A 22,747-nucleotide genomic window follows, 5' to 3' on the forward strand; every position below is an offset into this window, starting at 1 on the left:
GAGAGGGGATATCTGCCTGTTTGGGACTCTAGACCAGTACACCTGCAATGTAGCAATCTGAGGTGAAGTAGGGAACATATGCATGGTCCAGGTTATGTAGCACTTTGCAAGCCATGGAATTAAGTTTGGATTTGATCTGAGTGTAATAGGAAGTTATTCTACAGTTTCAAGTAGGGAGTAATTTGACTTGTATAAAGTTCTCTGTTGCTTGTATGTGAAGGATGGATCAAAGGGAGCTAGACTAGAAATGGAAAGAGAAGTTAGGAGTCCAGTAGTCCCAGTGAGAGTGGTGATCTACAGAGGTGGCAAAAAGTGGAGAGCAGTGAGTGGGAGAATGCTAAATATATTTGGAATAGAACTGGGTTCTGGATTAGATGTGAGGGGTAAGGAAATGAGAAGAGTCATGGATGGCTGTGCTTCTGGATTTAGTAACTGGGTGGATGGTTGTGCCAAGTACAGGGAGAGGGAGAGTTTGGGGAGGACTAGGTTTGTTACCAGAAGAGGAATAAAGGTGGGTATAAAAGGATGTATTTAATTTGAGATCTTAGGACTCATCCAAGTGATGCTATTAGGAATACAAATCTAGAGGCTTCACTACGTGAAGTTTCTTGGTCAGAGAGAGGGGAGAAAGAGGCTGATGACTCCATTATTACATTAAGTTTATTAACTCTTTGAGTAGTGAATTTTTTGTTAACCCTTTGAGTGAGGACATACATGAACATTCTTACTACTCTAAGGGTTAAGGGAACATACATACCAGTGGTGTCTTGGGTGATGGCAAGATGACATGGCTATCCTCCATGCCTTCCACCCCCCCCCCAACTTGTTTTATGTCTAAAAGCACTGAGTCTGCATGCGAGGAAATGAATATGTGTTTAGTCTAAGGGAAGGGTAACCACGAGGTCCTGAGAGGTTCTGGCTTTAAAGCTGGTTATGGAGCAGATAACCATGGGCTTCTGGTTCCAGAGGCACAGCACAGAGTTCCTGTGTACATGGGGGTATTGTTAAGATGGGGGGGGTACGTTCTGCTGAAGTCAGCTCTGTTCCACACGTTTGAAGAGCATTTGCACATTGGGACCTGTCTTCTCTTACTGCTCTTTGAAACCCTCGGCCCATGTGAAAATAAGGTCGTGTTAACCTACTGAGGCAGAGGGGACCATGTGGAGCAAAGACAGGACATTCCAGATGAGACTTGCCTGGCTAAAGAGCCAAGCTGCCTGCGGTATATTTCCTCTGCTTTGAAATTCCTCTTCGTGTCTTTTGCCCATTTTGGCTTTGTGGGGTTATTTATTTTTTTCTTAATATTTTAAATTCTCTATATAATCTGCCTACTAGTCATTTTCAGTTATGTATTTCTCTTGTTCATCTTTTCACTTTAGATAGCTTATGATGAATTTGTTTTAATTTTGATGTCCAGTTTATCAGTTTTTCCCTTTATAGACAAGCTCTTTTGTATGTCTTAAAAAAACTTTCATTACCCAAGGCAAAAAGATATTTATGGTTTCTTTTAAAATTTTTGCTTTTTCATTTGTAAATCTTTCATCCTTTTGGAATTGAATTTTGTGCATGGTTCAAAGTAGGGACATGTTCTTATGTGGATAACCAGTTTGAATAGACTCTCCTTTCCCCACCGATCTATCTTGTCATCTCTGTCATATAGAGTTCCAAGTATACATGAATCTTTTGGGGGGCCCTCTTCTCTGTTTCTTGGTCAGTTTCTCTATCTCCATACCTATACAACACGTCTTCATTATTTCTTAGTATTATATTTATTATTACATATTATATATTTCTTACTATAATATATATTCTTACTATTATATACAATATATAATATATATTTTTTTGTTTTCAACAACAGTTGACATACATTATTCTATTAGTTGCAGGTGTACACCCCAGTGATAGACATTACATAACTTATTAAGTGATCATCTTGTTAATCTTGCATCCATCTGACACCATACATAGTTGTGAGAATATTGACTGTATTCCCTGTGCTGTACTTTATATCCCCGTGACTATTCTGTAACAACCATTTGTAATTCTTTTTGTGTGTGTGTGTGTGTGTTTTTTACGATTTTATTTATTCATTATAGAGAAGGGAGAGAGCGAGAGAGAGAGAAGGGGAAGGAGCAGAAAGTATCAACTCCCATATGTGCCTTGACCAGGCAAGCCCAGGGTTTTGAACCGGCAACCTCAGCGTTTCCAGGTTGATACTTTATCCACTGTGCCACCACAGGTCAGGCTCCATTCATAATTTTTAATCCCTTCGCCTTTTTCACTCGTCCCCCCAAACGCCCTCATCTGGCAGCCATCAAAATGTTCTCTGTATCTGTGAGTCTGTTTCTGTTCTGCTTGTTTATTTTGTTTTTTATATTCAGTTGTTTTTAAATATGTATTTATTGCCATTTTATTGTTTATATTTTATCTTTTTCTTCTTCTTAAAGAAGACCCTTTAACATTTCATATAAGATTGGTTTGGTGATGAACTCCTTTAGCTTTTGCTTGTGTGGGAAGCTCTTTACCTGTCCTTTGTTTCTAAATGATAGCTTTGCTGAGTACAGTAATCTTCATTCTAGGTTTTTGTTTTGTTGGTTTTTATTTATTTATTTATTTATTTTCTGAAGCTGGAAACGGGGAGAGACAGTCAGACAGACTCCCGCATGCGCCCGACGGGATCCACCTGGCACACCCACCAGGGGCGATGCTCTGCCCACCAGGGGGCGATGCTCTGCCCCTCCAGGGGGTCGCTCTGCCGCGACCAGAGCCACTCTAGCGCCTGGGGCAGAGGCCAAGGAGCCACCCCCAGCGCCCGGGCCATCCTTGCTCCAATGGAGCCTCGCTTCAGGAGGGGAAGAGAGAGACAGAGAGGAAGGAGGGGGGGGAGTGGAGAAGCAAATGGGCGCTTCTCTTATGTGCCCTGGCCGAGAATCGAACCCGGGTCCCCCTCACGCCAGGCCGACGCTCTACTGCTGAGCCAACCGGCCAGGGCCTAGGTTTTTTATTTTCATCACTTTGAATATTTCTTTTTTGGTTTTGTTTGTTTTTTTCATTTTTCTGAAGCTGGAAACAGGGAGAGACAGTCAGACAGACTCCCGCATGCGCCCGACCGGGATCCACCCGGCACGCCCACCAGGGGCGATGCTCTGCCCACCAGGGGGCGAGGCTCTGCCCATCCTGGGCGTCGCCATGTTGCGACCAGAGCCACTCTAGCGCCTGAGGCAGAGGCCACAGAGCCATGCCCAGCGCCCGGGCCATCTTTGCTCCAATGGAGCCTTGGCTGCAGGAGGGGAAGAGAGAGACAGAGAGGAAAGCGCGGCGGAGGGGTGGAGAAGCAAATGGGCGCTTCTCCTGTGTGCCCTGGCCGGGAAGCGAACCCGGGTCCTCCACACGCTAGGCCGACGCTCTACCGCTGAGCCAACCGGCCAGGGCACTTTGAATATTTCTTGCCACTCCCTTATGGCCTGCAAAGTTTCTTTTGAGAACTGAGCTGACAGTCTTATGGGAGCTCCCTTGTAGGTAACTGTGTGCTTTTATCTTGCTGCTTTTAAGATTCTCTTTTTGTCGCCTGACCAGGCAGTGGTGCAGTGGATAGAGCATCGGACTGGGATGTAGAGGACACAGGTTTGAGACCCCGAGGTCACTAGCTTGAGCGCAGGCTTATCTGGTTTGAGCAAGGCTCACCAGCTTGAGCCCAAGGTCACTGGCTTGAGCAAGGGGTTACTCGGTCTGCTGTAGCCCCACAGTCAAGGCACATATGAGAAATCAATCAATGAACAACTAAGGTGTCACAATGAAGAATTGATGTTTCTCATCTCTCTCCTGTCTGTCTGTCCCTATCTGTCCCTCTCTCTGACTCTCTCTGTCTCTGCCACCAAAAACAGGAAAAAAAAAGAAAAGATTCTCTCTTTGTCTTTAACCTTTTGCATTTTAATTATGATTTGTTTGGTTATGGGCCTCTTTGGTTTATTTTGTGTGGGACTTTGTACTTCCTGAACTTGTATGTCTGTTTCCTTCGCCAGGTTTAGGGAAGTTTTCTGTCACTATTTTTTCAAATAGGTTTTCGATTTCCTGCTCTCTCTTCTCCTTCTGGCACCCCTATGATGTGAATGTTGGTATGCTTGAAGTCGTCCAAGAGGCTCCTTACACTAGTCTCACTTTGGGGGATTTTTTTTCTTTTTGTTGTTCTAATTGGATATTTTTTTGCTTCCTTATCTTCCAAATCACTGATTTGAGTCTCAGCTTTGTCTACTGTACTGTTGATTCCCTATAAATTATTCATTTCCATTAGTGTACACTTCGCTCTTTTTTTTTTTAAGATTTTATTTTTTTATTTACTAGAGAGAGGACAGGGGTGGAGAGAGATAAAGAAAGAGGGTGGGATGGAGGAGGAACAAGAAGCATCAACTTGTAGTAGTTGCTTCTCGTATGTGCCTTGACCAGGCAAGCCTGAGGTTTCAAACCAGTAGCCTCAGCATTCTAGGTTGATGCTTTGTCCACTGCGCCACCACAGGTCAGGCATACCCTTCATTTTTTTTTTTTTTTAAAGAGTGAGACATGGACAGACAGACGTGAAGGGAAAGAGATGGGAAGCATCAACTTCTAGTTGTAGCACCTTAGTTGTTCATTGATTGCTTTCTCATATGTGCCTTGACCGGGGGCTCCAGCTGAGCCAATGACCCCTTGCTCAAGCCAGCAACCTTGGGTTCAAGCCAGTGACCTTGGGCTCTAGCCAGCAACCATGGGGTCATGTCTATGATCCCACGCTCAAGCTGGTGACCCTGCACTTAAGCCGGTGAGCCTGTGCTCAAGCAGGATGATCCTGCGCTCAAGCTGGCGACCTTGGGGTTTCAAACCTGGGTCCTAAGTGTCCCAGGCCAACGCTCTATCCGCTGCACCACTGCCTGGTCAGGCAACCATTCTTTTTTATGATTTCTATGTCCTTTTTCATGCTGTTGTAGGTCTCAGTAAGTTTCTTGAGTATCCTTATAATGAGTGTTTTGAACTTGGCATCTAGAAGATTGCATGTCTTCATTTTGTTTAGTCTTTTTCTGGAGTTTTGTTCTGTTCTGTCATTTGGCACATGTTTCTTGTCTCCTCATTTTGGAGCCACCCTATGTTTGTTTCTTAGTATTAGGCAAAGCTACTACAGCTCCCAAGCTTAGTAGAGTGGCCTTATGTAGTAGGTGTCATGTAGGAACCAGTGGCACACCGTCTCTATTCACCTGACCTGGGCACAGCAGGTGTGCCCCTTGTGTGGGCTGTGTACATTCTCCGCTTGTAGTTGATTTCTGTTGGCATATCAGTGGAAGGGATTTATTCTTAGGCCGATCAGCTGTAAGGACTGGCTTTGACCACTGACCACAGACCTCTGACCATGTGGAGGATCAGCTGTGCAGGGACCCGCCCCACAGAGCAGGACTCGCTTCAGCAGAGCTGGTGCCTGCTGAGTCCACCCCTTGAGTGTATCACTTGTGGAGGTGGTTGAGTCGTGGTGCTATGACATGGTCTGAATCTTCTTTGGGAGTGCCCTGACTCTGAGGCCTGCTGGTATGTGCAGGCCAAGGTCAGCCACCACATCTGTTCTGCCCAGGGCCACTTGGCATAAGCTACAAGGCAATCTGCAGATGGCTGCTATTGTACTGGGCTTGCAGGTGCCCTAGCAAGGCCAAGCTGTGAATCAAGGCCAGCTGCTACTAGTGCCAGGCCTGGGTTCGTTTAGCAAGTAGTATGGGGCTCACTGAAGCCAGGTGCTGCTTATTTGAGAGATTTTAGGAAAAATCTGAAGCATGAGCCAAGACAGGACATTCTTCTGGGAAAGCTACTGAAAACAGCTTGGATGGACCTGAAAGTTGGGTGGGGCAGGGCCTCAGGGATTCACCAGGGTGGGGCAAACAGTGTGAGCCAGGTTGATGGAGTCAGATATGGCATCTGCCTCCCAGCTCTGTGGGGGCAGGGATCATCAAAGGAACAGGGGCCTTTTCCAGCACTTCTGTAGGGCAGAAAGCTGCCGCCTGGCTGGTATACTAATGCCAGACAATTTATTCCTTCCTGTGTGTCTCCGGGGTCTTTCAAGCTGCTGTCACTTCACTGGAGCTTAAGGGAGTGAATCTGAATGCATGCGTGGGCCCTTTAAGAGGAACTGCCGGGCCTGGCCAGTGGATAGAGCTGACCTGGAATGCTGAGATCACCAGTGGAAACCCTGGGCTTGCCCTGTCAAGGCGCATACAACAAGCAAGCAGTGAACAACTAAAGTGAAGCAACAGTGGTTTGAAACTTCTTATGTCCCCCTATCCTCCATAAAAACCATAGGTAAAATCTTTAAAATTAAAAAAAATTTTTTTTTTTTAAAGAGAAGAGGAACTGCCTGGGACTCCAGCAGTTTTTCTACAACCAGAAGTTATGGGAACTTCTCTTCCCAGCACTGGAACTCTGGGCTGTGGGTTCTGGTATGGGGCTGGGACCCTTCACTCCTCAGAGGGGATCCCTCCCAATTTTTATCTGCCATACATGGGTGTGGGAGTGGCCTGTTCCACATCTTGCCCCTCCTTCTAGTCTGGATGTGGCTTCTTTAATTCCCTAGTTGTAGGACTTCCATTCAGCTGGATTTCAGGCAGTTCTGAATGATGGTTGTTCTGTAGTTTAGTTGTAATATTCATGTGGTTGTGGGAGGAGGCCAGTACCATGTTTACCTACATCACCATCCTGACCAGACTTTTGCTTACTATTAGTGTCTTTATTTTGCTGGGCGCACAATTCTAAACTAGCTGTTTATCTTATTCGCTTATATTTTTCCATTTTATCTCTGCTGTGGTTTTTTTTTATTTTTTTTTATTTTTTTACAGAGACAGAGGGAGTCAGAGAGAGGGATAGATAGGGCCAGACAGACAGGAACGGAGAGAGATGAGAACCAGCAATCATTAGTTTTTCGTTGTGACACCTTAGTTGTTCATTGATTGCTTTCTCATATGTGCCTTGACCATGGGCCTTCAGCCAACCGAGTGACCCCTTGCTCGAGCCAGTGACCTTGGTTGGGTCCAAGCTGGTGAGCTTATGCTCAAACCAGATGAGCACGCTCAAGCTGGCGACCTCGGGGTCTTTGAACCTGGGTCTTCCGCATCCCAGTCTGACGCTCTATCCACTGCACCACCACCTGGTCAGGCTCTGCTGTGTTTTTAATAAATTTTCTGGATAGCTTATCCAGTTCACTTCATGTGTGTCTGCTCTGCTGTTTTATCCAGCCATTAGCTTTTTGTGTGTGTGTGACAGAGAGAGAGAGAGGCAGAGAGAGGGACAGACAGACAGGAAGAGAGAGATGAGAAGCATCAGTTCTTCATTGCGACTTCTTAGTTGTTCATTGATTGCTTTCCCATATGTGCCTTGACCAGAGGGCTACAGCTGAGCCAATGAGCCCTTGCTCAAGCCAGTGACCCTGGGCTTCAAGCCAGCAACCTTGGGCTTAAGCCAGTGACCTGATGAGGTCATGTCCATGATCCCATGCTCAAGCCAGCAACCCCCCACCTAAGCTGGTGAGCCTGTGCTCAAGCCAGGGACCTCAGGGTTTTGAATCTGGGTCCTCAGCATCCCAGGTCGATGCTCTACCCACTGCACCACCACCTGGTCAGGCACTATCTTGATTCTTGACTTTACGCTTACTCCTCCCTCATGTTTTTGGTGACATTGCTTTGCTAAGCTTGCATTGGTTATGAATAACTGTATGAACATTTAGAAGTATATTGAGAGAAAATGAGAAATGGGATCTTTCAAGCTGTATTTTTACAAGTTACTACTTTTCCCCATGAAAATAAAATTAATATTTCTATACAAAATAACATAAAATTATATTTTACGTATTGAAAGTTAGAGATGAAGAAACTTTCCCCCAAACCTATCAAATGCTCAAAAATGGAGTCCCTAAAATGTCATCCAAATTTTATCTTTTTAAAAATACAATTTTTATGTAAAATTTTATCTAATTAAAAATTAGATGTGGCCTGACCACGTAGTAGCATAATGGATAGAGTGTCAGCCTGGGACACTGAGGACCCAGTTTCTAAACCCTGGAATCACCTGCTTGAGCGCAGGCTCATCTGGCTTGAATCTGGGGTTATAGACATGACACTGGCTTTAGCAAGGGGTCACTCACTCTGCTATAGGTCCCCAGTCAAGGCACATATGAGAAAGCAGTCAATGAACAACTAAGGAGCCACAATGAAGAATTGATGCTTCTCATCTCTCTCCCTTCCTGTCTGTTTGTTCCTATCTCTCCCTCCAAAAAAAAATATCTGAGCAATGACCATTTTCAACATTAGAAGACTGTTGAGTAGAATATATTTTACAGTTCAGTAAATTAAGTTGAGGAACAGTTTAGGCCAGAAATATATGCCTTCATACCTTGCTAAGCCATTATTGGGAGATTTATTGAGATTTTGGATGCTTTTAAATTATATTCTAACTTGGGGTTTTAATTGTTGAATTCCACAAGACTTAGAAAGTTCAAAAAATTCAAAGATTTTTTTTCATATATTCTCATTCAAATAATGAATTTTCTTAGAACACAGTCTTAAAACTGTCACAACCATGTGCCCTAGAGAGATACTCTCTGGCTCTCAGAGTCAGATACTGATAGTCATTCTGATATTGTGCATGATGTTTAAATTATTATTGGCTTTGTATCTCTGTACAGGTGGAATGCTGTATCAAAGCCTCACTAGTCAAGATACATTACTCTTCACCTAGCTTATTTTTTGAGTTTCCAAGAATAAATTGCAATTTCTTAATCTTAATAATTTTAGGGAAATCTACAGCTATTTTGGAGTAATCTGTGACTGAATATACTAAAATAATCTAGTTAAGGATACACACTTCTGAAAGCAAGAAAGGTGTAATACTCAGTTGACTGCCTTTTATGCCTTGTTTGAAAAACCATGTTTTATTTTTTTTAAAAAAAATCTTATTATTCTTTTGAGAAAGTAGAATCATTTAGATTGATTATTCTTTTTTTGTGTGTGTGATAGAGAGACAGACAGAGAGGGACAGATAGGCAGTAAAGAAGAGAGATGAGAAGCATCAATTCTTCATTGTGGCTTCTTAGTCTACTTGGTTATTCTTTGATTGCTTTCTCATATGTACCTTGATGGGGGGGAGGGCTGCAGCAGAGCGAGTGACCCCTTGCTCAAGCCAATAACCTTGAGCTCAAGCCAACAACCATGGGGTTATGTCTGTGATCCCATGCTCAAGCCAGCAACCTTGGGGTTTCGTGTCGCAGTCCAACACTCTATCCACTGTGCCACCGCTTGGTCAGGCGGATCAATTTTATTTTAAGATGAACTGTGTTCATTTTATTTTGGAACACCATGGCCAAGAAAATTAGAATCCATGGTTTCACTGCTCTTACTTGCTTTTCCTTTTTATCTTGTTAAATTCTCCAATACTTCATATTACTCAAGGACTTGCTGTTGTCATTTTATCCTTAAATGTTTTTTGTGCTGCTGTGAGGAACTAAAGTAGTTTAGTTTCACATTGGTTTTTCATTACAGGTGTAGCTAATGTTTAAAATGAATGGAGTATTACAGTCTTAGCACTGGACGTACATTCTACAAAGAGCCTTTGTGAGCTGATTTTAGCAGTATTTGCTACGGACTTCTGCCAGGAATAAACAAAAAAACCCACATATTATAATATCAACCTTTTATTTTGAATGCTCTGACTGTTTAAAATTTGCAAGTTATAGCCTTTTAAAGCATTTGTTGTATCTATCTCTCTCTCTATATATAAATATCTTCACAATGAAACGTATTTAGTATTTGAGCTATGCTTTCCTATTTGTCTTCTCATCCTATTCACAGAACTATAAAGTTTATTTCAACAACTTAATTCTTGATACATGCTGTTGAAATTGATATTACAATACTTTCACTGCAAAGTAAGTTCTATTGAATATCAGAAAGATATGCTAGATTCTTGTTTGAGATGTCAATTCTTTAAAAAGGCTTTATAAATACTTTGCATTTATTCCATACAATAGTCTGACATATTGTTTCATCACAGATTTCCAAAACTAGTGCTACTGCATACAACTGTGAAAAGTGGCTCTCCTTAAAAAGTATTACTTCATCTTTCCCTAACTACATAGATAGACTAGAGCCCTTTGATCCCATAAAATTTTTTTTAAGAAATTGTCCTGGCCTGACCTGTGGTGGCGCAGTGGATAAAGCGTCGACCTGGAAATGCTGAGGTCGCCGGTTCGAAATCCTGGGCTTGCCTGGTCAAGGCACATATGGGAGTTGATGCTTCCAGCTCCTCCCCCCTTCTCTCTCTCTGTCTCTCCTCTCTCTGTCTCTCCCTCTCCTCTGTAAAAAAAAAAAAAAGAAAAGAAATTGTCCTTTTAGTACTTTTTAGAATGTTTGGATTGATGATAAAGAATTCATTTTTGTTATCCAACATACCAAATATTTTTCTGATTCTTTGAATGCTTCTGTGGAAACCAGTTATGCAGGCTTATGTACAGTATAGAAATATGGAAAACAAGTGTCTGTAAGTGAATACTCTGGGTAGAGTTCACTATGATTATTGTGGGAAATTGTGACATTCATGAAAAGGACATGGAGAAACTAACATTAAGTGCCTGCTATGTACCAGCCACTGTGCAGACAGTCATATATAATTTCTCCTGAATTAGAGAAACTAAATTACTAAGAGTCTCCCCCAGTCAACACAAAAAATATTTAAGGATGACATGAAAATAGGAATGGGAATATTTTACAAATGAACTCAAATGCAAAGGCTTAAATTATATATCCAAGTCCTGCGGATAGTAAGTACATGATTCTATTAGGAATTTTTCCCCCTACTTTTCTAAGTGAGAGAAAGGGAGATAGACTCCCGCATGTGCCCAGACCAGAATCCACCAGGCAGCCCTCATCTGGGACCGATGCTCTGTCCATCTGGGACCATGCTAACAACCAAGCTATTTTTAGCTCCTGAGGCAGAGGCTCCATGGAGTCATCCTCAATGCCCAGGGCCAATGCACTTGAACCAGGTAAGCCATGGCTGTAGGAGGAGAAGAGAGAGAAAGGTGGGGGAACAGATGATCATTTCTCCTGTGTTCCCTAACCAGGAATCAAACCTGGGACATCCACACGTCAGGCCAACGCTCTACCACTGAGCCAACCACCAGGGCCCTATTAGGATTTTTTTTGCTCCAAGAAATAAAACTGTTGTATCTGAACAGTGAGAAACAAACATCTTGCCACACACACAGCCAAATTAAGAAATTGAGTCCTTTAATGCCGGTGCACGGACAACATGGAGGCTAGGCCAAAGCCTTTCAAATCAGTGTGGTGGGGAACACAGTTTGGGGCTAGCTTTTAAAGGGAAATTTACCTACTAACTGAGGAATGGGGAGGAGAGGAAGCATAGCAGTAAAACAAAGCAGTGAAACAAGCTTTCTATATATTAACAATGTTTATCTATAGGGTTAATTCAGGGAGAGACATTCTGAGAACACCTGCAACTTTGCAAAACTAGCCCAAGGCCACAGTCTGGGAAACCAGCCTGAAGGCCAAGAATAGGGAGTCTTTTCAGAAAAAGTAAGTTCTGCTAAAAGTCTCTTTGTTTTAGAGAAAGTAAGCTTTGCCAAAAATTATTCGTGTTAAGAGCCTTTCTTTTCTATACATCAAAACTACTTTCATTTGAGAAGAACAGAATTTGAATAGGGTAGAATGCATTTGGTCCTAGGGTGTTGAATACAGGTGAAGTATCTAGTCCAAAGGCTGCTTGCCTTGATATGGCCTCAAATCAGTCAAGACCTATTGGCAGCTTTCGTCCTTTTATGATTATGAAAATGATAATGAGATTAACAAGGTATGTTGATGTTAAATGGAGTAGTTACTGTTCCAATTTGAAGATATATGTAGTAAAGTACTTAGGGTATTTCCTGGATAAAAGATAGACTGGTTTATACAGTTAAGTCCACTCAGGACACCTGGATCTTGGTATAGATACTACATTTCAGTGTCTGATTCTCATCTTTTTAGTTTATGAATTTGAAGTAGTAAAAATATATCTGAATGGGCTCCAGAGGATGGAATTATTCTAACCAAATTCATGAACCAGAATACCAGTTTGTTAATATCACCAAGAAAAATATTACAATGTGTAGTCTGGTTTCCCTTGTTTATACTAATTAGCATTGTATTAGTGTGCTAGGGCTACCATAACAGAATACCGTAGACTGATTCACAAAAATTTATTTTCTTACAGTTCTGGAGTCTAGAAGTCAAAATTAAGGTGCTGGCTGGGTTAGTCTCTGATGAGGCCTCTCGTTCTAGCTGTAGACAGCTGCTTTCTTGTATGCTCATGTGCCCTTTCCTCTGTGCGTGCAGAGAGGTGTCTGGTGTCTCTTTCACCTCTTATAAGGACACCAGTTCTTTTGGATTAGGACCCCACCCTTATGATCTCATTTAACCTTAACCACCCCAACTACAAAACAGTAAACATGTTCAAATAGCATGTATGCTATTACTACCATGTTGTTTCTGTATTCAGTTTTATTTAGTCATAGGTGAAAAGAATTATGTAACATATCACTTGATTTTCTTTTGCTTTATTAGCTCCTTAAGAGTTATCGATCTATGAAATGGCAGAGAATGGAAAAAATTGTGACCAGAGACGTGTAGCAATGAACAAGGAACAATATAATGGAAACTTCACAGGTAAAGTATGGAGGTTTGGAGGGAGAAGATCTACGGAATTAAATGATATTCTTCTCATTGGAATAAAATAGAAATATGTCTTATTAATAATGTATTCTATATAATAATACAAGGTTCTTATATATCTTATATAAGATTAATTATCTTTTGTTTACTCCTCATAGTAAATTAAATTATGGATTCGGGCCTCTAAGGTGATTTTTCACAGTGATAGAGAAGCAGTCTGCTCACTGTCTTGTACCTAGAATACTAAATGTACAAGATTATTATTTGTTAATTTTATGGTATGAGAACTATTTATTTGGCACTCAGTTTTATCATGGTATATTATAACTTCAAAAGTAGATTACAGATTTACTTATTACACTAATCCTAACTTATACAATTATTTCAAAAGTCAGAATGTGATTATTGTGAATTTATTTTAAAATTTTAGGTTGTGACAAATTTATATTTTAACCAAATTTGAAATTTGTGGTAAATTTTAGTATATTTGACTTTTCATTTACCCTGAAAATTATAGGTTTTATATATATAAATGATTTGCATAGGAACTTTCCTTTATGTGTTTAAAGAAAAATGTAAGGTTTTTCTTTCTGTTCATTGTAATGATTTTCTTTTAACTTCTAAATTGGTTGGCATCTCAAACACATCACAAATAAGACGCCAGGATAGTAACAGAATTATATCAGAAATTTTCTTCTATTAGAAGTGTAAGCTATCTGAAATAGTTTACGTATGTTTGTTTTCAACACTACATGGCCTTGCAGAACTTTGGCAGAACTTATCTGACTTCTGGTTTACTTTGATTGCTGATAAACTTTTAAATTGTTTCACTAAGAGTTTCGAGATTCAGGGATAGGCATTGCATATGTCAGGGGTCCCCAAACTACGGCCCATGGGCCGCATGCGGCCCCCTGAGGCCATTTATCCGGCCCCCACCGCACTTCTGGAAGGGGCACCTCTTTCATTGGTGGTCAGTGAGAGGAGCATAGTTCCCATTGAAATACTGGTCAGTTTGTTGATTTAAATTTACTTGTTCATTATTTTAAATATTGTATTTGTTCCCGTTTTGTTTTTTTACTTTAAAATAAGATATGTGCAGTGTGCATAGGGATTTGTTCATAGTTTTTCTTATAGTCCGGCCCTCCAACAGTCTGAGGGACAGTGAACTGGCCCCCAGTGTAAAAAGTTTGGGGATCCCTGGCATATGTCATAGTCTTCCCTTTAGTAGCTTTTAGTTCTTTTTCCTTTCAACAAGCACATACATTTTTATATTCTTCCCCTATTGGCCCACTCCTTGGAATTTAAACTTAGTATCAGTATAATATTCTTCTTTACCATGTTTTTTTTTAAAACTTAGTATTTCCTAGATAGTATGCTATAAAAGTACATGAAGAGGCCCTGGCCGGTTGGCTCAGCGGTGGAGCACCAGCCCGGCATGTGGAAGTCCTGGGTTTGATTTCCGGCCAGGGCACACAGGAGAAGCACCCATCTGCTTCTCCACCCCTCCCCCTCTCCTTTCTCTCTACCTCTCTCTTCCCCTCCAGCAGCCAAGGCTCCATTGGAGCAAAGTAGGCCAGGGCACTGAGGATGGCTCCATGGCCTCTGCCTCAGGCGCTAGAATGGCTCCTGTTGCAGCAGAGCAATGTCCCAGAGGGGTCGAGCATCGCCCCCTGGTGGGCATGCCCGGTGGATCCTGGTTGGGCGCATGCGGGAGTTAGCCTGCCTCTCCCCAGCTTTTCACTTTGGAAAAATACAAAAAAAAAGTACATGAAGAACTTATTCTTTATTATGGCTGCTCAGTATTCCATTGTATGAGTGTGCCATACTTTAATCACTCCTCTGTCCTCTGTTGGTAACATTTAAGTTGTTTATAATCTTTTTTTTTTTTTTTTTTCTGAAGTTGGAAAAGGGGAGGCAGTCAGACAGACTCCCGCATGCGCCCAACAAGGATCCACCCAGCACGCCCACCAGGGGGCGATGCTCTGCCCATCTGGGGCATTGCTCTGTTGCAACCAGAGCCATTCTAGTGCCTGAGGCAGAGGCCACAGAGCCATCCTCAGCGCTTGGGCCAACTTTGCTCCAATGGAGCCTTGGCTGCGGGAGGGGAAGAGAGAGACAGAGAGGAAGGAGAGGGGGAGGGGTGGAGAAGCAGATGGACGCTTCTCCTGTGTGCCCTGTCCAGGAATCGAACCCGGGACTCCTGCATGCCAGGCTGACACTCTACCACTGAGCCAACCGGCCAGGGCCTGTTTATAATCTTTTGCTAGGACAAATAAGCTTGTGCAAAAGTCATTTCTCCTTACACCTAATCATTCTTAGAAATGGAATTATTGGGTTACAGGGTACAGTAGTAGAATGGAGGTTACATTCCAGGACCCCCAGTGGATGCCTAAAATCATGGATAGTACCAAACCCTATATATACTGTTTTTTCCATACATTCATACATTTTATGGCTTCTCTTTGACATATCTAAATTATCAGCATCTTACTCCTGTGCTTTGGGACCATTATTAAGTAGAATAAGAGTATCATCTGATAACCAAGTGGATGGACTGAGTGACTAATGGGCAGGTTGAGGAGACAGTATGGTCAGTGTGAAGTTTCATCATGTTACTCAGAATAGTGCAGTTTAAAACTTAGGAATTGTTTATTTCTGGAGTCAGACCAAGGTTGTCCACTGGTACCAAAAGTGGAAAAAGTGAATCTACATATAAGGGGTAACTATTCTATATGCATTTATAATTTTGATAGATGATGACTATAACTATCCTTCACTATGCACTTACTAAGTGTCAGACTTCTGAGAGCTTTACATATACAGTGGTACCTTGAGATACGAATTTAATTCATTCTGTAACCAAGCTCATAAGTCAGTCAACTCGTATATCAAACTGCCGATACTGGACCCGTGCACCAACACTCCAACTAGCAGCAGCTTCCCGAATCATGACTCATATCTCGGAATTTCACTCAAATCTTGAACAAAAATACAGACCGAGTTGTAGCTCGTATCTTTTTTTTTTTTTTTTTTACAGAAACAGAGAGAGAGTCAGAGAGGGATAGATAGGGACAGACAGACAGGACCAGAGAGAGATAAGAAGCATCAATCATTAGTTTTTTGTTGCGACACCTTAGTTGTTCATTGATTGCTTTCTCGTATGTACCTTGACCGTGGGACTACAGCAGACTGAGTAACTCCTTGCTCAAGCCAGCGACCTTGGGTCCAAGCTGGTGAGCTTTTGCTCAAACAAGATGAGCCTGCGCTCAAGCTGGCGACCTCGGGGTCTTGAACCTGGGTCCTCCGCATCCCAGTCTGACCCTCTGTCCACTGCGCCACCGCCTGGTCAGGCTTGCAGCTCGTATTTTAAAAAAAATTTGTATGTTGGTCTGTTCATATCTCAAGGTACCACTGGATTAATTCATTTAATCTTTATAATGACCCTATAAATTAGGTACTATTTTTATCTTCATTTCAAAGAAGAGATAACTGAGGCATAGAAAGGTTTATCAACTTGCCCTGGCTGGGTAACTCAGTTGATTAGCGCATCATCCCAATTCCCCAAGGTTGCAAGTTTGATCCCTGGTCAGGGCATATACAAGAATCAACCAGTGAATGCATAATGGGTGGAGTAGCCTGACCAGGCTTTGGCACAGTGGATAAAGTGTCTGCCTGGGATACTGAGGACCCAAGTTCCAAAACCTGAGGTCGCCGGCTTGAGTGCAGAATCATCCAGCTTGTCAGTGGGGTCACCGACTTGAGCGGGGGATCATAGACATGACTCCATGGTCACTGGCTTGAGCCCAAAGGTCACTGGCTTGAACCCAAGGTTGCTGGCTTGAGCAAAGGGTCACTGGTTCAGCTGGAGCCCTCAGCCAAGGCACATAAGAGAAAGCAATCAATGAACTAAGGTGCTGTAATGAAGAATTGATGCCTCTCATCTCTCTCCCTTCCTGTCTTTCTGTTGCTGTTGGTCTCTCTAACTTGTGCGCTTAAAAAAAATTAAAAAACAGATGGAGCCTGACCAGGTGGTGGCGCAGTGGATAGAGCGTCAGACTGAGATGCGGAAGACCCAGGTTCGAGACCCCGAAGTCGCCAGCTTGAGCGTGGGCTCATCTGATTTGAGCTAAGCTCACCAGCTTGGACCCAAGGTTGCTGGCTTGAGCAAGGGGTTACTCGGTCTCCTGAAGGCCCATGGTCAAGGCACATATGAGAAAGCAATCAATGAACAACTAAGGTGTCGCAACGAAAAACTGATGATTGATTCTTCCCATCTCTCTCCGTTCCTGTCTGTCTGTCCCTGTCTATCCCTCTCTCTGACTCTCTCTCTGTCTCTGTAAAAAAACAAAACAAAAAAAACCAGATGGAGCAACAAGTCGCTGTTTCTCTTTCTCTCTTTTTCTTTCTCTTTCTCTGTGTCCCTTCCTCTCTCTCTAAAAATCAATCAGTAAATAATTTTTTTTTTTAAAGATGAAGCCTGACCAGGCGGTGGCGCAGTGGATAGAGCTTCAGACTGGGATGTGGAGGACCCAGGTTGTAAACCTCAAGGTCACTGGCTTGAGTATGGACCCATCCAACTTGAGCGTGGGGTCACTGGCTTCAGCGTGGATCATAGGCATGATGACCCCATGGTTGCTGGCTTGAGCCCAAAGGTTGCTGGCTTGAGCAAGGGTTCACTCGGTCTGCTGTAGTGACCCACCTCCCACCCCCCCAACCCCCATCAAGGCACTTATGAGAAAATCAATGAACAGCTAAGGAGCCACAATGAAGAATTGATGCTTTTCATCTTCCTTCCTGTCTCTGTGTCTCTATCTGTCCTTCTCTCTGACTCTTTTTGTCTCTGCCCAAAAACATAAAAATAGAGAAGGCAATCAGTGAACAATTAAGGTGCCAAAACGAATTGATGCTTCTCATCTCCCTTCCTTCCTGTTTGTCCCTGTCTGTCCCTCTCTCTCTCTTTGTATCTCTCTTGCTTGCTAATAAATAAATAAATAATTGCATAAATAGCAGTAAGAGTAAAGCAGAAGCACATAGCTCACTGTCACAATGACCACATTGTTTTTTTAAGTTTATATGCAGTCCTTCAAATGTGGGATGGAAAGGTAAATGAATTTTGAAGTGATTAGAAAAAGCGAGCATTTATCTTCTGCACTAATATTTTTCAGACCCCTCTTCAATGAATGAAAAGAAGAAGAGGGATCGGGAAGAAAGGCAGAATATTGTCCTGTGGAGACAGCCACTCGTTACCTTGCAGTATTTTTCTCTGGAAATCCTAGTTATCTTGAAGGAATGGACTTCAAAGTAAAGAGTCTTTCATCACTTTTTATATAAACCTTATTTACTAATTTTAGAAATCTTTAGCGATCTCCTACTCCCTGACACCTGCTTTATCAAATGAATTAATTAAATTTAGAATGTTATGGGAATATATTTCTTTTCCTTTCTATAATTTGAAGAAAAACAGGTTAAGGGACATACTGTGATTTGCTCGCTGGATTAGTTACAGTTGACTACTGTCTCATGTTGAACCTTTCATGCAAAACAGAATACTGAAAATGAGATTTTTTTTTCTTCTGGCTTTATCTTCAGAAGAAAGATCTGTGTACATTGGCTACACTGATTTTTTAGTAGGACAAGGTTCAGAATACGTGGCACTATTACTTATTATTTGAGCCAATGAGAAAGAACTCTGCCAAGGAAATGTGTTTTATCTTTATATTTAGTACATATAAGCCCTATTTTCAAGACCATAAAGAGCAACTTGAACTTTGACATGTCTTATCATTAATTTGGATTGCCTTTCCAAGTTATTATCTATAATATTATGCATTTTATTGTACTTACAGTTTATAAAACATTTTGTAAAATTTTCCAGTTCATTGGATCCTTACAGCAGCCCCACAATGAAAGTAAAACATATGATTGTTATGATTTTAAAAACAAGAACCAGGCCCTGGCCGGTTGGCTCAGCGGTAGAGCATCGGCCTGGCGTGCGGGGGACCCGGGTTCAATTCCGGGCCAGGGCACATAGGAGAAGTGCCCATCTGCTTCTCCACCCCCCCCCCTCCTTCCTCTCTGTCTCTCTCTTCCCCTCCTGCAGCCAAGGCTCCATTGGAGCAAAGATGGCCCGGGCGCTGGGGATGGCTCCTTGGCCTCTGCCCCAGGCGCTAGAGTGACTCTGGTTGCAGCAGAGCGACGCCCGGGAGGGACAGAGCATCGCCCCCTGGTGGGCAGAGCATCACCCCTGGTGGGCGTGCCAGGTGGATCCCGGTCGGGCCCATGCAGGAGTCTGTCTGACTGTCTCTCGCCGTTTCCAGCTTCAGAAAAATACAAAAAAACAAAAAACAAAACAAGAACCAGAATCAGATTGGTTAAGTGTCTCACTGAAAGTGCAGTATTTAAAGGACCTGGGATTCTGACCCATGTCTTCTGACATGAAAGCTAGTACTCTTTCCATTATATTATAATGCCTCTCCCAATTAGAAGTTTGGTATAAATAAGATTGGTCTTTGGATAAGGGAAAGAAATTGAGTTTTTATACCCATGTGTCTGCCCTTGACCCCCTTTGTACCCCAAAAGATAAAAGAGGTCCTCCCAGAAAGAACTGTTCCGTAGCTGAGCTCAATAAACTAACTGCCTTAACTAGAAATGGTTTTGAGAATGATGAATTGTGAAAGTGAAACAAATATTTCATTTATTTTTTTAATATGTTTTTAAGATTATGGCATCGTCAAAACATTGTGATGTCTTGTTTACTGCTGCTTGCTGTGCTTATAGCTACGTATTATGTTGAAGGCGCGCATCAACAGGTAAGTTCCAGCAACTCTTCTTCTGCTTCTGTGCCTTCTCTCATCCCAACCCGTTTCAAAATGGGACGGCATGCAATTCACAGAATTTCTACCCTCAACATTTTGTTTTTTAAAATTTATCTCATAACTGGTTTCTTAATGTACTTTTAAGGCCAAATATTTAAAATATTCTGTGGTACTGGGTTTATATTTGGTATATATCATCCCCTTTGAGCTTCAAGGATTTAAATGTAACTTTCCTGGTAGTACTTATTAACTTTCCTTTACTCACTATCAAAGTGTTCATATTTTCTTTTTATTATTATTACTTTTAAACTTTTTTATTGAATTTTTGGGGGTGACATTAGTTAATAAAATTATATAGGTTTCAGGTGCTTCATATTTTCTTTAAGATATCCCTGTGATCCATGCAAACAGATATACTCATCCTAGATTTAAGGTTAGGCTTTATATATAAAAAAAGGAAAGTTTTTTGCCGATAGTTTGTAAGTACAGCGTGACTGACGGGAAAATAGAACATTGTGTTAATAACTTGTTAAAATAGCAAAACATTAACATATTCTAGAATATGATTCTAAATTTGTTTCATTTCATATTCTAAAGCAGTTTACCTCTAATCTCAGAGAAGTTTCTATAGTTTTAAATACATGTTTAAAATATATTTTACAGAAATCTGTGTGTGCTATTAGGAATTTGCAGGGAACTGGATTGATGAATTTACTTGTCACCATGAGAATTTAGACCAGGGGTAGTCAACCTTTTTATACCTACCGCCCATTTTTGTATCTCTGTTAGTAGTAAAATTTTCTAACCACCCACCTGTTCCACAGTAATGGTGATTTATAAAGTAGGGAAGTAACTTTATTATTTAAAATTTATTTAGCAGAGTTACAGCAAGTTAAAGCACATAATAATAATTACTTACCAAGTACTTTATGTCAGATTTTTGCTAAGTTTGGCAGAATAAATCTTTATAAAACAACTTACTATAGTTAAATCTATCTTTTTATTTATACTTTGGTTGCTCCACTACCGCCCACCATGAAAGCTGGAACGCCCACTACTGGGCGGTAGGGACCAGGCTGACTACCACTGATCTAAGACTCTAGTCTGGTCTTCTCCAACAGGTCTATATCCCAGTGGACTTCAACTTGCTCCTGTTTGAAAAGCATCTTGGTCTTAAATATTAAAAAAAATACATTTACATTTATTCTCTTTTTACTTAGATAAACAAGAATATGTTCTATTCACAAATATTGTATAAATAACTGCCCCTCTCTTAGCGCTGTATGTTATCATGCTTTCTCAAAGTTTTTTGTCACTTAAATATCTTGAAAATTTTTATTCTTATATTTTGTTAGTAACTAGCATTTTTTCTATAAATGTTATTGCAATGGTAGGATTTTAAGCATTTAGAAATGAGCTTTATTCCAATTAGATGAAGTTTTTATCATCTCTGCTATCACGTGTTAGAGGAAGTAGTCCCCTTCAGAGGGTTTTAAATGTTAATGCTTTCTTCCTATTGGAAACTTATTTGGTTGGTTTATCTCATTTTAATTGTAGTTGATGAATACCACATTTCTGTTTTAAAATTCTGATTTTGCTTTTTGACCTCATCCCATTTGTTTTTCAGTATGTGCAACGGCTAGAGAAACAGTTTCTATTGTACACCTACTGGATAGGCTTAGGAATTCTGTCTTCTGTCGGGCTGGGAACAGGGCTGCACACCTTTCTGCTTTATCTGGTAAGAATAACTTTTAATAAGCAAGATTCAAAGAGATTATATTTTAATTGGTATTTTTACTTCAGAAGTTAAAATTTTAAGATTTTTATTCAGTATATCTTTGTGTTTCATAAGCGTTCTAATCTTCAAATCAGTGCTTGGAGTTTGATTTAGAATCCTGTTTGTTTTTCCTTTGGGGTTGAGGATTTAAAAAGAGAAGGAGGGAAAACACCCTTAAGCAGATGAGATTATTTCCTTAAATTAATTCAGCCAAGAAATTGTTTTTTTTCTGTATAGATTTGGAATAATGGTTTTCTTACCTATGCAATTGTTTTAATAATTGAAGTTATTTAAATGCACAAAATTCCATGTAAGCCTGACCTGTGGTGGTGTAGTGGATGGAGCGTTGACCTGGAACACTGAGGTTGCTGGTTTGAAACCCTGGGCTTGTCTAGTCAAGGCACATACAGGAAACAACTACTATTGAGTTGATGCTTCCTGCTTTTCCCTTCTCCCTTCTCTCTAAAAATCAATAAATATTTTAAAAAATTAAAAATCCCATGTAAGGCCTGACCAGGCAGTGGCGCAGTGGATAGAGCATCGGACTGGGATGCGGAGGACTCAGGTTCAAAACCCTGAGGTCGCCAGCTTGAGCGCAGGCTCATCTGGTTTGAGCAAGGCTCACCAACTTGAGCCCAAGGTCGTTGGCTCTAGTAAAGGGTCACTCGGTCTGCTGTGACACCCCCCACCCCCCCACCCCCCCCACCCCCGTCAAGGCACATATGAGAAAGCAATTGACAAACAACTAAGGTGCCACAACGAAGAATTGATACTTCTCATCTCTCTCCCTTCTTGTCTGTCCCTCTCTCTGACTCTCTCTGTCACTAAATAAATAAATAAATAAATAATCCCATGTAAAGCTTAGAAATAATTGAGACAGTTTACCTTCTCTGTTAATCATCAAGTGAGAAACATACTCAAACACTATGTATACACCTGAATAGTTATTTGGTATTCTTATTGAATGTGATTGATGAAATCTTGCCTATGTAGAAGTAAATGCTTTTTTAAAAAATTTTTTCCATTGCTGAGGTTGCCAGTTTGAAACCCTGGGCTTGCCTGGTGTGGGCACATATGGGAGTTGATGCTTCCTGCTCCTCCCCCCTTTTTTCTCTCTTTCCTCTCTCTAAAGTGAATAAATAAAAATCTATAGCCTGACTAGGCAGTGGCGCAGTGGATAGAGCACCCCGAGGTTGCCAGCTTGAGCGTGGGCTCATCTGGTTTGAGCAAAGCTCACCAGTTTGGACCCAAGCTTGCTGGCTTGAGCAAGGGGTTACTTGGTCTGCTGTAGCCCCCCAGTCAAGGCACATATGAGAAAGTAATCAATGAACAACTAAGGTGTCACAACAAAAAACTGATGATTGATACTTCTCATCTCTCTTTGTTCCTGTCTGTCTGTTCCTATCTATCCCTCTCTCTGACTCTGTCTC

The 22,747-nt window shown here is 41.5% G+C and overlaps 1 protein-coding gene across 1 annotated transcript in view; it reads left to right on the forward strand.

The window, feature by feature from the left end:
- Positions 1–22,747, forward strand: part of VMP1 (vacuole membrane protein 1) — a 134,872-nt gene that overhangs the window by 5,635 nt on the left and 106,490 nt on the right. The window contains exons 2-5 of the mRNA XM_066363153.1: positions 12,618–12,719; positions 17,891–18,026; positions 19,444–19,534; positions 21,168–21,278. Coding sequence (XP_066219250.1) covers positions 12,644–12,719; positions 17,891–18,026; positions 19,444–19,534; positions 21,168–21,278 — 414 coding nt within the window. The 5' untranslated portion in view covers positions 12,618–12,643. The remainder of the gene's footprint in view (positions 1–12,617; positions 12,720–17,890; positions 18,027–19,443; positions 19,535–21,167; positions 21,279–22,747) is intronic.

This window comes from Saccopteryx leptura, chromosome 2 (genome assembly GCF_036850995.1).
Source record: "Saccopteryx leptura isolate mSacLep1 chromosome 2, mSacLep1_pri_phased_curated, whole genome shotgun sequence".
In the NCBI taxonomy this organism is placed as follows: Eukaryota; Metazoa; Chordata; class Mammalia; order Chiroptera; family Emballonuridae; genus Saccopteryx; species Saccopteryx leptura.